This window comes from Bubalus kerabau, chromosome 10, assembly GCF_029407905.1.
Source record: "Bubalus kerabau isolate K-KA32 ecotype Philippines breed swamp buffalo chromosome 10, PCC_UOA_SB_1v2, whole genome shotgun sequence".
In the NCBI taxonomy this organism is placed as follows: domain Eukaryota; kingdom Metazoa; phylum Chordata; class Mammalia; order Artiodactyla; family Bovidae; genus Bubalus; species Bubalus kerabau.
This window is the reverse complement of record NC_073633.1, coordinates 105,121,807-105,136,582: the sequence shown is the minus strand read 5'-3', so window position 1 is coordinate 105,136,582 and position 14,776 is coordinate 105,121,807. Positions and strand designations below refer to the sequence as shown.

Genomic DNA, 14,776 nt, shown 5'->3' with positions numbered 1-14,776 from the left:
ATTTTACTGACCACACAACAAGCAGGGGAGAAATAGAGGAGGTGCTTCAAGAAGTGATATTGTTACCACCCAAATGCTGGCTTTCTCTGCCCATCAGTGCTGAATAAAAATTACTGATACAGAATTTGGAAGAAATAGAAAGATGATTTTAGTCCTCAGTTGGCAGAGGGGGAAACACAGCAGGCTAGTGCCTCAAGAACTGTGACCCCCTCCTGGGGGAACTGAGACATGGTATATAGCCTGGGTCATGGTTTCAGGGAGAATGACAAGGCTCAAAGTCATGAAGGTCTTACCTTCTTGTGTGTGTGCCAAGCTGCTTTAGTCGCGTCTGACTCTTTGCGACCCCATGGGCTGCAGCCACCAGGCTCCTCTGTCCACGATTCTCCAGGCAAGAACGATGGAGTGGGTTGCCATGCCCTCCTCCAGGGGATCCTCCAAACCAAGGGATCGAACTCACATCTTTTGTGGCTCCCGAATTGCAGGCAGATTCTTTACTGCTGAGCCACCAGGGAAGCCCCTTCTTCTTCTTGCTTTGTTTAAAAAATCATAGCTGGCGTCAGCTAATTGGGTTCGTTTGTCTCTGGTTTATTGTCCTGCGGCCTTTCTGAAACGCAAAAAACTACAAAGAGTGGTCTGCGAAGGGAGCACAGTGAAGGCACAGGATGAAATCAGCATGGAGTTAAATGGTGGTAGGCGCGGGATGTAGCTCAGCGCAAAGTTAGGTTAGCTTTGAGGAGAGCCAACTTAGTTATAGACTACAGATTAGGAACAAAGTAAAATCTAGGAGTGATGAGGCCTATTCTCTTTATATTCTTTGTCCTCAATAAAGGGAAAGAAAAGAAAGAAAATCTCATTTCTGAAAGCACAACTCATTCCTCTTTCTTCCTTTTCATTGCAACAGTATGGAACATCAGACTTACGGGCCAGGAGGTGGGTGAAAGTGGAAGCAAGGAGGTCACTGGTGAGGCGTTTGGGTTGGACCAAGCAGTGTGTGACAGTGGCCTGGGTGAGGCTGTGGCCACGGCGATGGTGAGAGGTGCCAGGCACTGAGATACAGTGAGGGGGACGAGTGAATGGAAGATGAGGGCAAAAAGGAAAGAAAGCGGCCCCGGACAAGGCTAGGCGTCTCTGTGGCAACAAGATGGTACAAATCTGAGTGTAATGTCTTTAGGGAAGGTTGCGTGTGTGCTAATTTGCTTCAGTCATGTCGCACTCTTTGCGACGCCATGGACTGCAGCCCACCAGGCCCCCCTGTCCAAGGGATTTCCCAGGCAAGAATACTGGAGTGGGTTGCCATTTCCTATGCCAGGGGATCTTCCTGACCCAGGGATCAAAGCAGCTTCTCTCGCATCTCCTGCCTTGGCAGGTGGATTCTTTACCGCTGGGCCACCTGAGAAGCCCCTCATTTAAGACCAGTGTTGCCTTATTGATTTTCTATCTATATGATCTGTATATCAGTGTAGGTTAGAGTACCCTACTATTAGAGTACTGTCAATTTCTCTTGTTACGTGCATTAATATTTGCTTTATATATTTAGATGCTCTTGTAGTGGGTACATGTATGTTCATGAGTGTAATATCCTCTTCTTGTATTGATTCGTTTATCATTATGTAATGCCCTTCCTTGCCTTTTCCTATGACTTTGTTTTAAAGTCTATTTTGTCTGATATGGGTATTGTTACCTCTACGTTCTTGTTCTTACCATTAGCATGACATTTTTTTCTTTCATTCCCTCACTTTCAGTCTGTCTGTCTTTAGTTCTGCAGTAAGTCTCTTGTAAGCAGCTTATAAATAGATCTTGTTTTCTTATCCAGTCAGTCACCCTATATCTTTCAATTGGAGCATTTAGTTCACGGACATTTATAGTAACGATGTGTATGTACTCATTGCCATTTTATTGCTTTCTTTCTGGTTGTTTTGATAGTTCTTTCTTGTTCTTTTAGCTCCCTTGCTTGTTTGATGATTTTCTTTCCTGGCATGCTTTTGTTCTTTTCTCTCTTGTTTTTGTGTATTTTAAGTTTTGCCTTGTGGTTACCATGGGATTCTTATATGTTGACCTGCAACTGTGTCTATTAGTTTTAAACAGGTAGTCCTCTAAGTTCAAACACATCCAAAAAAATCTACATGTTTACTTCTCTTTCACACTTTTTTTTTGTTTTTGATGTAATATTTTGCATTTTCATGTTTATCCCTCTGCTGATTATTGTAGCTATACTTGATTTTCCAGCATTTTTTGTCCTTTAATCTTCATACTAGCTTACTTAAGTGGTTGATCCTCACACTTTATTATGTACTTTTCTTTACTAATGAGATTTTTTTTCCCTTTATCTATAGATACCTCTTGTTGTAGTCTTTTCTTTTCTGCTTAGAGAAGACCCTTTAACCTTCTTTTTAGGGTTGATTTAGTATTGATGAACTCTTTCAGTTTTTGCTTATCTGAGAAGTTCTTTGTCTCTCCTTCAATTCTAATTGATAATCTTGCTGGGCAGAGTGTTCTAGGTTGCAGGCTTTTCCCTTCCTGCACTTTGAATATGCCACAACACTCCCTTCTTTCCTACAAAGTTTCTGCAGAAAAATCAGCTGATAGCCTTCTGGGGGATCTCTTGTATATGACTGCTTTTTTTTTTTTTTTCTTGCTGTCTTTAGAATTCTCTAAGTTTTGCTATTTTAATTATATCTTGGTGTCTGTCTGTTTGGGCTCATCTTGTTGGAGACCCTCTGTTCTTCCTGCAGTTGGATGTATGTTTCCTTCTTTAGATTTGGAAAGTTCTCAGTCAGAATTTCTTACAATGTGTTTTCAGCCCCCTTCTCCCTGTCTCTTCCCCTCCTGGGCCCTTTATAATGTGAACGTTGGTACACTTGACGTTATCCTAGGGATCTCTCACTCTGCTCTTGTTTTAGAGTGTGCTTTCCTTCCGGCGGTTCCGGGTGACTCCCGCTCTTCTGTCTTCCAGATCCCTCATGCGTTTCTCTGTGCCGCCCAGTCTGCTGCTAAGTCCTTCTCGCGTGTTTTTATTTCAGTTATTGTTTTCTTTGGTTCTGAGTGGTTCCTTTTCACATTTTGTCATTCCCTGTTAAAATTCTCACAGCGCTCATCTATTCTTTCCCCTAATTCAGTTAGTATTCTTATTACTCATGCTTTGAATTTTCCATTTAGTAAATCATTTATTTTGGTTTCAGTAATTATTTTTTCAGGGGTTTTTCTCTCCCTCTTCCAGCGGAGACAAGCTCCCCCTCTCACTTTCCTTATCTCTCTCTATCTTTATGAAATTAGGGAAGGTAGTTCTCTGTTGCTCCTTGTGTTGCAGCATTCCTGTTTGATCTGTGTCTGCCCAGTGGCTTGGGTGGAAGAGATGGATGTGATGAGAACACAAGTGACATCTTTCCTCGGGTTGTGCCTCCTACCAAGGCAGTAGCTGGGAGTGGAGACGGAGGGGCTGGGGCTGGAACAGGTGTGCCCTGGGGCTCCTGTGCCGAGTGCCCATCATCACTCTATGGTGGGCGGGGGGCAGGGTCAGCCTCCAGGTTCTTAAAGCAGAATCTCTGAGGGCTGAGCTTCCAAGCTAGCTCTGCTCGCTTCAAGTGTGCGCTCTCTCCCTCCTCGCACTGGCACCCTCACTCCGGGGGAGCCAGAGGGGCTGTCCCAGGCACTTGGTGAGGGGTGGGGTACAGCCTGTGGGGGTCCGGCTGCCCTCAGGGGTCTGGATGTGACCTGCGTCGGTGAGAGCTGTGGCTGCCTCTGCCCTGCTCAGGTGCTGCTTCATGTTTGAGCCGCCTCGGTGTCTCACAGCTGAGGTCCTTCTTGGTCGTAGCAGCTCCCATCCCACCGCGGAGCTGTGACGTGAGACAGGCGGGCTGGAATGTTCCCCCGGCTCAGGCTGGCACACACACTGAAGTAGCTGTGGTAGACCAGTTGGCCAGCTGGTCCCTCTCCGCCCTGCTTTGGGAAGGAGCCAGCCCCAGTGCGCTCCTATTGAGTGCAGTCCCAGCTTCCCACGGCTTCCTGTTAGTCCCACCAGCCCTCCAGGGGAGCTCATTTTTTTTTGTAGAACTCCAGGGGTAGAGCCCCCACTATGGGGTTTGAACCACTCACTTCTCAGGGAGAGTCTTCTCCCAGTTTAATCTCCGTTCTCCTCTGAGTCCCCTCCCAGGGGCACAGCTCATAGGGAAAGTGAGTTCCATGTCCTCCTATTCCTCCATCTTGATCTGAGAGGTGCTGTGTTTGAGTTTGGACCCTTCTCCCGTATAGGAAGCTCACCCTTCTTTTGTGACCATAGACCTCAAGAAAAGAACTTTTAAACTTGCCAGATGCTCATATCTTCTATACACTTGGTATCACCTAGCCCTCAGTGCTTGGACAAATCTGCTGGGTATCCTTTTCCTACTTATTTCCTGTCCAGATTGAACAGTACACTTCTTTTTAAAATATGGTGGTTTGTTGTCTATCTTGAAAGTGAAAGTCGCTTAGTCGTGTCCGACTCTTTGCAACCCCATGGACTATACAGTCCATAGAATTCTCCAGGCCAGAATACTGGAGTGGGTAGCTGTTTTCTTCACCAGGGGATCTTCCCAATTCAGGGATCACACCCAGATCGCCCGCGTTGCAGGTGGATTCTTTACCAGCTGAGCCACAAGGGAAGCCCAAGAACACTGGAGAGGGTAGCCTATCCGTCTCCAGCAGATCTTCCTCATACAGGAATCGAACTGGGGTCTCCTGCATTGCAGGCAGATTCTTTATCAACTGAGCTATCAGGGAAGCCCTAGTCTATCTCACACATTGCTTAACAAGAAAACTGAGGCAGGAGCTGAATGATAAATAACAGAGACATGGCTTTCAGATTTGGACCCTTGTAGAGAAATATACACATTTCAGACTCAGTTATTATTATTATTGAAAACTGGAACCCCTGGTGCTCAGCTTTTATCATTCAAGCAGACACCTAGCAACTGGTTGAATTCCCTCACTGCGGGCTTGGGGAACCCATGTTGAGCCCTCCCATTTGACAGCCGGCTTGAAAGACGTCTGCGCGGTGACATGGTGTGGGGTGTGTGTTTATAAACGAACTCTCTTCTCCCTCTCGCCCGCCCCGTTTCCCAGTGGCCGTTCCTGCAGCAGCGCCCCCGGCGTGCCCGCCCAAGGCCACCGCTAACGGGGCTCCGCCGGCGCCTCGCCTCGCCGTGTCCTCCCGAGCCGCGGTGGTAGCCAGGATGGAAGGCGCGGCCCAGGGGGGCCTGCAGACCGTCATGAAATGGAAGACAGTGGTTGCCATCTTCGTGGTCGTGGTGGTCTACCTCGTCACGGGTGGTCTCGTCTTCCGGGCGTTGGAGCAGCCCTTTGAGAGCAGCCAAAAGAACACTATCGCCTTGGAGAAGGCGGAATTCCTGCGGGATCATATCTGTGTGAGCCCCCAGGAGCTGGAGACGCTGATCCAGGTGAGCAGGGAGGGAGTCCGCCATCGCCTCGCCCGCGGGGGGAGAGGGCGGCCTGGACGTCTGTCTTTCTGGCTCACTGAGCCTTGCCTTTGGTCGAGATGCTTCTGGTGGTGAGGGGGGACCTCTCTGGGAGGTGACGTTTGAGTGGAGACCTGTGACAGGGTGCGGGAGAGGGGTGCCCCAGACCACACAGCAGCAGGCTGCATTCTGCATCACCTGCTCTGGGATGTGGTGCTCAGCGAGCAGGCTGAGGGCTTTGGATTGCCGAGTTCAAGGCCACTTATGTAGGCTGATTAACCGTTACATCTGTGTGAGATGTCGGGTAAGAGGGTGGCCTGGAAGTCAGAGAAAGAATTTTAAGCAAGTAGGGGTGTCTTAACCTGTCCCAGGTGAGTGAGAATGGAGCAGAGAAAAGGCCACCAGAAGTGGGGTGGGGAGGCCGCGAGAGACTTGGAGAGGCTTTGGTAGCTTTGTGAGGATGAAGCAGTAAGGACGTCTATGACAGCGATGAGCAAGACGCTGTTTCGCAAATCCACTGTGTGTCAGGCACCGTGCTGGGGCCTCTGTGTACTTTGGATAGGAAGGAAAAAAATATTCAAAAAAGAAACGGAGGTGGAGAACTTTGGCCTCCTGCCTGCCAGGCAGAGGATGCAGAGGTGGGGTGGCGTTGGCAGGGGCGAAGTGAGGCTGGAAGGGAGTGTGGGGAACAAGGAGTCATCTAAGGCGGTATGGTGGGGGGGGCGGGGGGAGAGAAACAGGAGGCTTGAGAAGCACCTCAGGCAGAGAGGACCGAGTCCCAGGAAGAGGACAGGGGGGCCGCTGAGAGCCCAGTTGGAGGGCTTCACCGCAGAGGTGACGGAGGGTGAAGCTTCTGAGCTGCGGTTTGGTTTCCAATCTGCACATCCTCCTGAACCATGAGGCGTGGTGGCTGGGGTTTGGTTTCTAACCTGCACACCCTCCTGAACCATGAGGCGTACTGGTGGAGGGTGGTGACCCAGAAGCAAGGGAGAGCCCCGTTTTTCTGGAGGTTCTCAAGTTTGGAAGGCAGAGGGGTGGAGGAGACAGCTTTCACAGTTCCTTTTGGCCCTGGTGTGACGCACATTAAGTTCTAATGGTAGGAGAATGCTGGAGTGTGTAGCCTATCCCTTCTCCAGCAGATCTTCCCAACCCAGGAATCGAACTGGGGTCTCCTGCATTGAAGACGGATTCTTTACCAACTGAGCTACCTGTGAACCCCAAGAGAAAAACGAATATCATGTATCAGTGCACGTGGGCTTCCCAGGCAGCTCAGTGATAAAGAATCCACTTGCCAATGCAGGAGTTGCAAGAGACATAGGTTTGATCCCTGGGTCGGAAGGATCCCCCGGAGGAGGAAATGGCAACCCACGCCAGTATTCTTGCCTGGGAAATCCCATGGACAGAGGACTCTGGCTGGCTACAGTCCATGGGGTCACGAAGAGTCGGACACAACTTAGCGACTGAGCATGAGCAGCATTTTAATGCATGTATGTAGAATCTATTAATAGAAAAACTGTACAGATGAAGCTAGTTCCAGGTTATGAATAGAGATGCAGACACAGCAGTGGGGGGCTGGCGGTGGGGGAGGAAGAGGAGGGGGGGCAGAGTGGGAGGTTAGGATTGACATGTATGTACTACTATGTGTAAAATCAATGTGGGAAGCTGCTCTATAACACAGGGAGCTCAACTCGGGGCTCTGTGATGCCCTAGAGGGGTGGGGTGGGGGGCAGGTGGGCGTATATATGCATATAATGGAGGCTGACACACCACTGGAAAGCAAGTATGATCCAATAACACATTCCAATGGTTTCCACACATCAGCTTGCTGTAGGAGTCACAAGTCTGGGCTGGCTTCTTTATTTATCTGTTTTCAGCTCCACTGACAGGTAGGGGAATTCTGGGGCCACTTATGATCTGACCCCTTTATTGTCATTATATTCTTTTTTTTGTTAGCATATAATCTTTTAAATGTTTCTCTAATCTGACTTGGTGGTGGTGGTTTAGTCCCTAAGTTGTGTCTGACTCTTGCTAACCCACATCTCCTATATTGGTAGGCTGATTCTTTACCACTGAGCCACCTCAGACTTGATTCTTAAGTTTAATAGAAATACATTTTCCTTCTGGGACTGCATATGACTTCATACTATGTCCTACAATTTTTATTAAAAAAAATAAAACCTTACAATTAAAAAAGATAAAAAAAAAAGAAGATAAGGGCAGTGTTTCCTACCACTCTTTCTTAGATGGACTTGTCTTTTTTTTTCTCCTTTCATGGGAACATACAAACAGTTTTGTGATGGTGAGAGTGTTGTGCTAATCTGTTTAGCACAGGTTTAAGGCTCAAATTGCTGTAAAGAGTGGAGGACGTAATTCTGGAGTAATTTTAAGTAAGGGATTATACATGTTGCATTGATGTCTAATGAGACCCTTTTTATTTAGTTGCCATACATGTAATAATCTAATAGGAGCCCTGGATTGAATCTGGACTCATGCCTGAATTTTCCTTCCTTAGACAGTGAGACATTGGGGAAAGGGATCATGTCTTATTATCTTTGCATCCACATGTAGCCTCTGCGTGGCTTTGCATCTAATTATTACCCAAGAGAGAGACGCTTTTGGAATGAGATATCAAACGAAATCTCTAACAGTGGTGATGCCACGAGGTATCTGAGCTTAATCATGCATTCCTTTATTAACTCAGTAGTTCCCTATTGTCTGCTCTTTGGTTTTTTCCTTCATGAAAGAATTCAGAGGCTAGAATGAAGGACAGGATGACAGAGGAAGTTCTGGTGTTGCTGTTAAGACCCATCCTTTGACTTCAAAAGTTCCTCTGTGAAATGAGGGGTGTGTGTGTGTGCCCATGAGATCATTTTTATAACAATTTAAAAATCTACCCTTTGTTAGGTATCCATTGTGAGTTAGGCACCGTCTATCCATCAATTCATTTAATCTCTCCAATAACATTCTAAATTGGTACTACTATACCCATTTCACAGGTAAAGAAACTGATGCTAAAAGAGGTTGAATACCTTTCCAACCATCAATGTGGCAGAGCTGAGATTCAAAGTGAGGTTTACCTGACTCTTCCTTGCCTCACCCAATGAGTCTTTAGCCCTTTAAGTAGTTCTTGCTTGATCATTAGCTTCAGTTCAGTCGCTCAGTCATGTCCGACTCTTTGTGACCCCATGAATCGCAGCACACCAGGCCTCCCTGTCCATCACCAACTCCCGGAGTTCACTCAAACTCATGTCCATCGAGTTGGTGATGCCATCCAGCCATCTCATTCTCTGTCGTCCCCTTCTCCTCCTGCCCCCAATCCCTCCCAGCATCAGGGTCTTTTCCAATGAGTCAACTCTTCGCATGAGGTGGCCAAAGTATTGGAGTTTTGGCCTCAGTATCATTAGCTTAATTCTCTCTTAAACATTTGCTTCATGTTTAATGCTTTCCAGAATTTTAGCAGAGTCAAAAAGCGTTGGATTTCCTTGCTCTCTAACAGAAAACATTTCTTTTTCCACCCCCATTTATATGCATAGACTGTCAGTCCTGGATATGGGACGCTTTAAGATCTCCATCTACTGTGGTGTAAGTGTTTATACCTGTGTTTATCTACAGTTTTTGAAAGCTAAGTAGTTAAAATACTGAACCTATGTCAATTAAGAATCACATTATTGGGGCTTCCCTGGTAGCTCCATGGTAAAGAATCTGCCTGCCAATGCAGGGGACACAGGTTCAGTCCCTGATCCGGGAAGATCCCACATGCTGTGGAGCAACTAAGCCCGTGTCCCACAGCTGTTGAGCTGGTGCTCGGGAACCCGGGACCACGATTCCTGAGCCCTTGCAAGACAACTGCTGAAGCCCGTGCTCCGCTGCAGGAGAAGCCACTGTAATCAGAAGCCCCTGCAGCCCAGTTAGGAGCCCTGGCCCGCCGCAGCTAGAGAAAAGCCCGCACAGCCGTGGAGACCCAGCACAGCCAATAATAATAACAATAAAGAATCAAATTGTTATGCGCTGTCCTCAGGTCACTGCTTCCTTCATAGGCTGTAGGTGGCAACACCTTTGGACCAGGGAGCATCCTCTCACTTTAGAGCATCCTCTGGGCAGCGCTCTCTGGAGTGCTCATAAGAAGCACGCTGTTTAGGAGGGCTTTCAGGATGCTGGGAAATAGTATTATTGTATCTCAGGGATACTTTTATCTAATAGGTAAAAGGTTAGATTGATGGCATTTATCTGATGGTGCCGGGACTCTTGGCTGAATTGAGTGAACCACTCATAGAGCTAATTTGGAAGATGTACTGCTGCTGCTGCTGCTGCTAAGTCGCTTCAGTCGTGTCTGATTCTGTGTGACCCCATGGATGGCAGCCCACGAGGCTCCCCCGTCCCTGGGATTCTCCAGGCAAGAACACTGGAGTGGGTTGCCATTTCCTTCTCCAATGCATGAAAGTGAAAAGTGAAAGTGAAGTCGCTGAGTCTTGTCTGACTCTTAGCGACCCCATGGACTGCGGCTCACCAGGCTCTTCTGTCCATGGGATTTTCCAGGCAGGAGTGCTGGAGTGGGGTGCTATTGCCTTCTCCGAATTTGGAAGGTGTAATTCATATTATTAATAATAACAAACACAGAGTAGTTTGAACAGTTTGAGTGGTAGTCGCTCAGTCCTGTCTGACTCTATGTTCCCCCATGGACTGTAGCCCTTCAGGCCCCTATCTCCATGGGCTTCTCCAGGCAAGAATCCTGGAGTGAAGATGCCAGTCATTGGGATCTTCCCAACCCAGGGATCGTACCCAGGTCTCCTGCATTTCAGGCAGATTCTTTACTGTCTGAGCCACTGGAATAGCCTAACCCCCATGAGATGCCTGGATAGCTTAAAAGAGCTATAGCTGGGGAGGGGTTTTTTGGGGATACCGGGGGACTGCAGAGGAGACAGATGGGTCACCATCCCTGACCTCGATGCTGTTATGGAGGAGACTATCTGATTAATAGATTCATCTGTGCATTCTTTACATTGCTACTGAACTTCCGTTATATCAGGTCACAGGCTAGATGCTGGGGATAGGAAACAGGAAAATAAAATGTGCCTCGAGCAAGTTACAAACCTCTCCATGATTCTGTTTCATTATCAATAAAGTGTGCCCCAAACCCCTCACCCTTAGGGCTTGAGAGGATTAAATTCTGTGATTCATGAGAAGGGCTTTGAACTGTGCTTGGCATGTGGTGAGTATTCCAAAAAAAAAAAAGGTAGATATTGCTGCTGCTGCTGTTTATAGTGTTATTCAAGGAGCTCAGAATTTTAAGCAGTGGTTCCTAATGGGGAGTAGGTTGCCTCTGGCGGGGAGGTGCATCTCTCAATGTCTGGAGACATTTTCTATGTCACCACTGGAGAGATGGTGCAGGAGGTTAGTGGGGAGAGGCCAGGGATGCTGCTAAAGACCCAGCCCACTCATCACAAGGAATCATCCAGTCTCACATGGCAGGAGACTGAGCAACCGTGGAGGAAGAGGCATGTCAGCCAGTAACTGGAGCTCACTGGAATGGAGGTATTTCCCCCCAGTTTTATTGAGATATAGTTAACGTATATCCCTGTATAACTTTAAGGTGTGCAGCATAATGGTTTGAGTATTTATTGCAAAGCGACGACTGTAAAAAGTTGAGCTGGCCTCCATCATCTCATATAGGTCCACAGAGAGAAACTTTTTTCCTTGTGGCGAGACCTCTTAGATTTCCTATCTTATAGCTCTCATCTATACCAAATTGCAGTGTTCACTGTAGCCATCAAACTGTACCTTCCCTTCTGAGGACTTACAACTGGAAATCTGTAGCTTTCCAGCACCTTCCCCCAACTCCCCTTCCCCCACCCCCATCTCTAATATTTTTCTCTATGAGTTTTTTTAAAAAAAATATTTCACACATAAGTGAAATCATGCAAACATTTGTCTTTTTCCATCTGATGTATTTAACTTAGCATAATGTCCTTAAGGTCCATCTGTGTTTGTGCAAAACGGCAGGATTTCCTCGTCTTTTGATAGTTGAATAATATTCCATGATATCTGCCTCTGTCTGTGTGGACTTCTGCATCCATTCGTCTGTCAGTGGCCACTTAGATTGTTTCCACGTCTCGTCGCTTGTAAACGATGCTAGGAGCGTGGGGGTGCAGACAGCTTTTCTGGTTTTTGTTTATGTTTCCTTTGGATGTATTCCCAGAAGCGGAATTGCTGGATCATATGGTAATTCTATTTTTGATTTCTGAGGAAGCTCATACTGTTTTCTGGGGCGGCTGTGCCAGTTTCCAAGCCCGAGAACGGTGCCCGAGATCCCCTCTTCTCCGCATTCCTGCCGGCATTGTCATCTCTTATGCTTTGGATGATGGCTGGCGTGGCGTTCCACGAAGCGTGTGGGCAGTGGGAGCCCGGGGAGGCCAGCAGAGGTCAGGAAGGACTTGGTGGTATTTGTCTCTTTTGGTCCCTATGGCGATCGTGTGAGGATTGTCTGTCGTGCCACTTCCAGAGGAGAACGCTGAGGCAGCCTGAGTGCAGCTGCGCGCTCAGGTGAGCTGGAGGATCCCAGGTTTACTCCTGGTAGTCTGACCCGTGTGCCCTTCTCTCATACCCAGTGTGTTGGAGCAGAGACCTGGAATGTGGGAAGGATCCGTTCAGAACTTGCCCCGAGGCATCCCGCCAGCCTGGGGGCCCCTGGAGGGGGCTGCAGGTGGTCCACGTGCCTGGAGTGGGGAGGTGTGGGAGAGCTGATGGGGGACGGGGCTGGACCTGAGAGGTGGTCGGAGAGGCTAGCCAAGGAGTTCAGGCTTCCTGCTACAGGCAGTGGGGACTCGCTGAAAGATTCAAGAAAGTTGTGACGTGATGGACATTTTCTGTTGGAGAGGTAGCCATGATGTCGGGTTGGAGGAAGGAGAAGCTGGAGGAAGGAGGAGTCGTTTGGAAGAATACTGGGCCCTCACAGGTGGGCCGTGCCGAGATGGCAGTGGATGAGGCTGTATTTAAGAGAGTCTGACAAGGCTGACTTGAAAACGACTCATTTCTCATTCAGCAAAGGTCTAGAGGGCCTGCCCTGGGCCCGCATCCCTGCCTCTCCAAGCGGAGGCCACGCGGATCGCATGGCGCGGCAGGCAGCACCCACACTCGAGTCACTCTCCCGTGTTAAGGCTTTCTTTCCGCTCACGGGCTGTGTGACCTGGGTGAGAGATGGCATCACCGCAGCCCTAGGTTTTCTTTCTGTAGAATGAAGATGGTGAAGATAGAGTCCGCCTGTTAGGGAGCTCTGAGGATTAAACAGAAAAGCTCAGCCACTCTGAGCTACGGTGACTGCTACTATTTATTTCTTAGGGAAGACAGGAAAAAAAGAAGTTTAGAAAGCCCCTCAACCATGTGCATCTGGGGGTTTTCTGTTCAAGGAAAAGAGAAGCAAGCTCTTGAAACGCCCTGTGGGGCTTCAGATCCTAAATTTCCTAACTGACCAATGTCGATTTGCTTCGCCTGTTCACGTGTCAAGTCTGTGTAGCACAGACGACTCTCCTGAGTGCTGGGCTGGGCTGCTGAGTCCATTTGCTGAGTCGCTGTGGCCGGAGCCCAGGGAAGCCGCCTAGCAGCTTTGTGTGTCCTCTCAGGGACTTACCCCACCCCCAAGATCATCACTTTTACCAGCAACTTTGGTGGGGTCGCTTGGCCTCAGGTGATTCAGTAGACACCAAGCTGGCTTTGTGGCCTTGGTTCCCCCTGACTGTTCCCCTGTAGGGCTTGGGACACGCGTGGGAGAACCTCAGGGATGGGAGACGGAGGCAGCCCCGGGGAGCGGGTCACCGGGACAGTGGGCTGACCGGTGACCACAAAGTCACTGGTCCTGAGTGAGAGCTGCGGTCCTTCGGGCCTGACGGCTGTTCATCCCTCAGGGAGAAACGTCCACCTTCTCGTTTGTTCCCCGGGGCAAGGCCGTTAACCCAAGCTGGGCCTCAGCAGCTCAGTCTGCAGAGCACACACAAGACCCGTCCATCTGTGGACTCTTGCCCCTGAGACCCGGTGAGAGAGTCTGCAGACGACAGCATCGGGAGGTTTCCTGCGGAGCTGTGGTCACCACAAAAAATAGCTACTATTTATTGGTGGTTTCCCTTCCTCTAGGCTTGTTCTAACTACTTTAATCCTTAAACCCTTGCAACAGACCTTCAGGTAGGATCTATCATCATCATTTAATTTCCTGGATGAGCAACAAAATTCTGAGAAGTTAAGCAACTTGCCCAAGGCCACCCAGCAAATAAGTGGTTAAACTGGGATTTGAGCCTTGGAATGCCGGACTCCAGAGACCAGACATCTAACCACTGTGCTAGACTGCTCACTTGTGTCAACGGTCTGCATCCTCCATACTGTGTCTGCGCTTTTTCTTAAACCTTTTGCCGCAAGGAAAAGACTGGAGGGAGAAGGAGACGTTTTTAGCTGACGTGGTACTGCGGTCCAGTTGCTGAGTCATGTTGACTCTTTGCAGCCCCATGAACCACAGCACTGTCCTGCGCTGCCTCCCAGAGTTTGCTCAGATTCTTGTCTATCAAGTTGGTGATGCCATCCAACCGTCTCATCCTCTATCGTCCCTTTCTCCTCCTGCCCTCAATCTTTCCCAGCATCAGGGTCTTTTCCAATGAGTCAGCTCTTCTCATCAGGTGGCCAAAGTATTGGAGCTTCAGCATCAGCATCAGTCCTTCCAATGAACACCCAGGACTGATTTCCTTTAGGAGGGACTGGTTGGATCTCCTTGCAAGTCCAAGGGACTCTCAAGAGTCTTCTCCAACACCACAGTTCAAAAGCCTCAGTTTTTCAGCACTCAGCCTTCTTTATGGTCCAACTCTCACCTCTGTACACGACTATTGGAAAAACTATAGCTTTGACTATATGGGCCTTTGTTGGCAAAATGACGTCTTTGCTTTTTAAAACACTGTCTGGGTTTGTCCTGACTTTCCTTTCAAGCAGCAAGCATTTTTTAATTTCATGACTGTGGTCACTGTCTACAATGGCTCTGGAGCCCAAGAAAAGAATATCTGTCACTGGCTTCCACTTTTGCCCTTTTATTTGCCATGAGGTGATGGGACCAGTTGCCATGATCTTAGTTTTTTGAATCTTGAGTTTCAGGCCAGCTTGTTCACTCTCCTCTTTCACCCTCATCAAGAGACTCTTCATTCCTCTTCTGCCATTAGAGTGGTATCATCTGTATGTTTGAGGTTGCTGATATTTCTCCTGGCAATCTTGATTCCAGCTTGTGCTTCATCCAACCCAGCAGTTCGAATGATGTGCTCTGTGTAGAAGTTAAATAAGGAGGGTAATATACAGCCTTC

The 14,776-nt window shown here is 48.3% G+C and overlaps 1 protein-coding gene across 1 annotated transcript in view; it reads left to right on the top strand.

Moving 5' to 3' along the window:
* The window catches only part of KCNK10 (potassium two pore domain channel subfamily K member 10), a 149,436-nt gene that overhangs the window by 59,079 nt on the left and 75,581 nt on the right, over positions 1 to 14,776 (top strand). Inside the window, exon 2 of the mRNA XM_055538832.1 lies at positions 5,098 to 5,432. Within this exon, the coding sequence (XP_055394807.1) occupies positions 5,098 to 5,432 (335 nt within the window). The remainder of the gene's footprint in view (positions 1 to 5,097; positions 5,433 to 14,776) is intronic.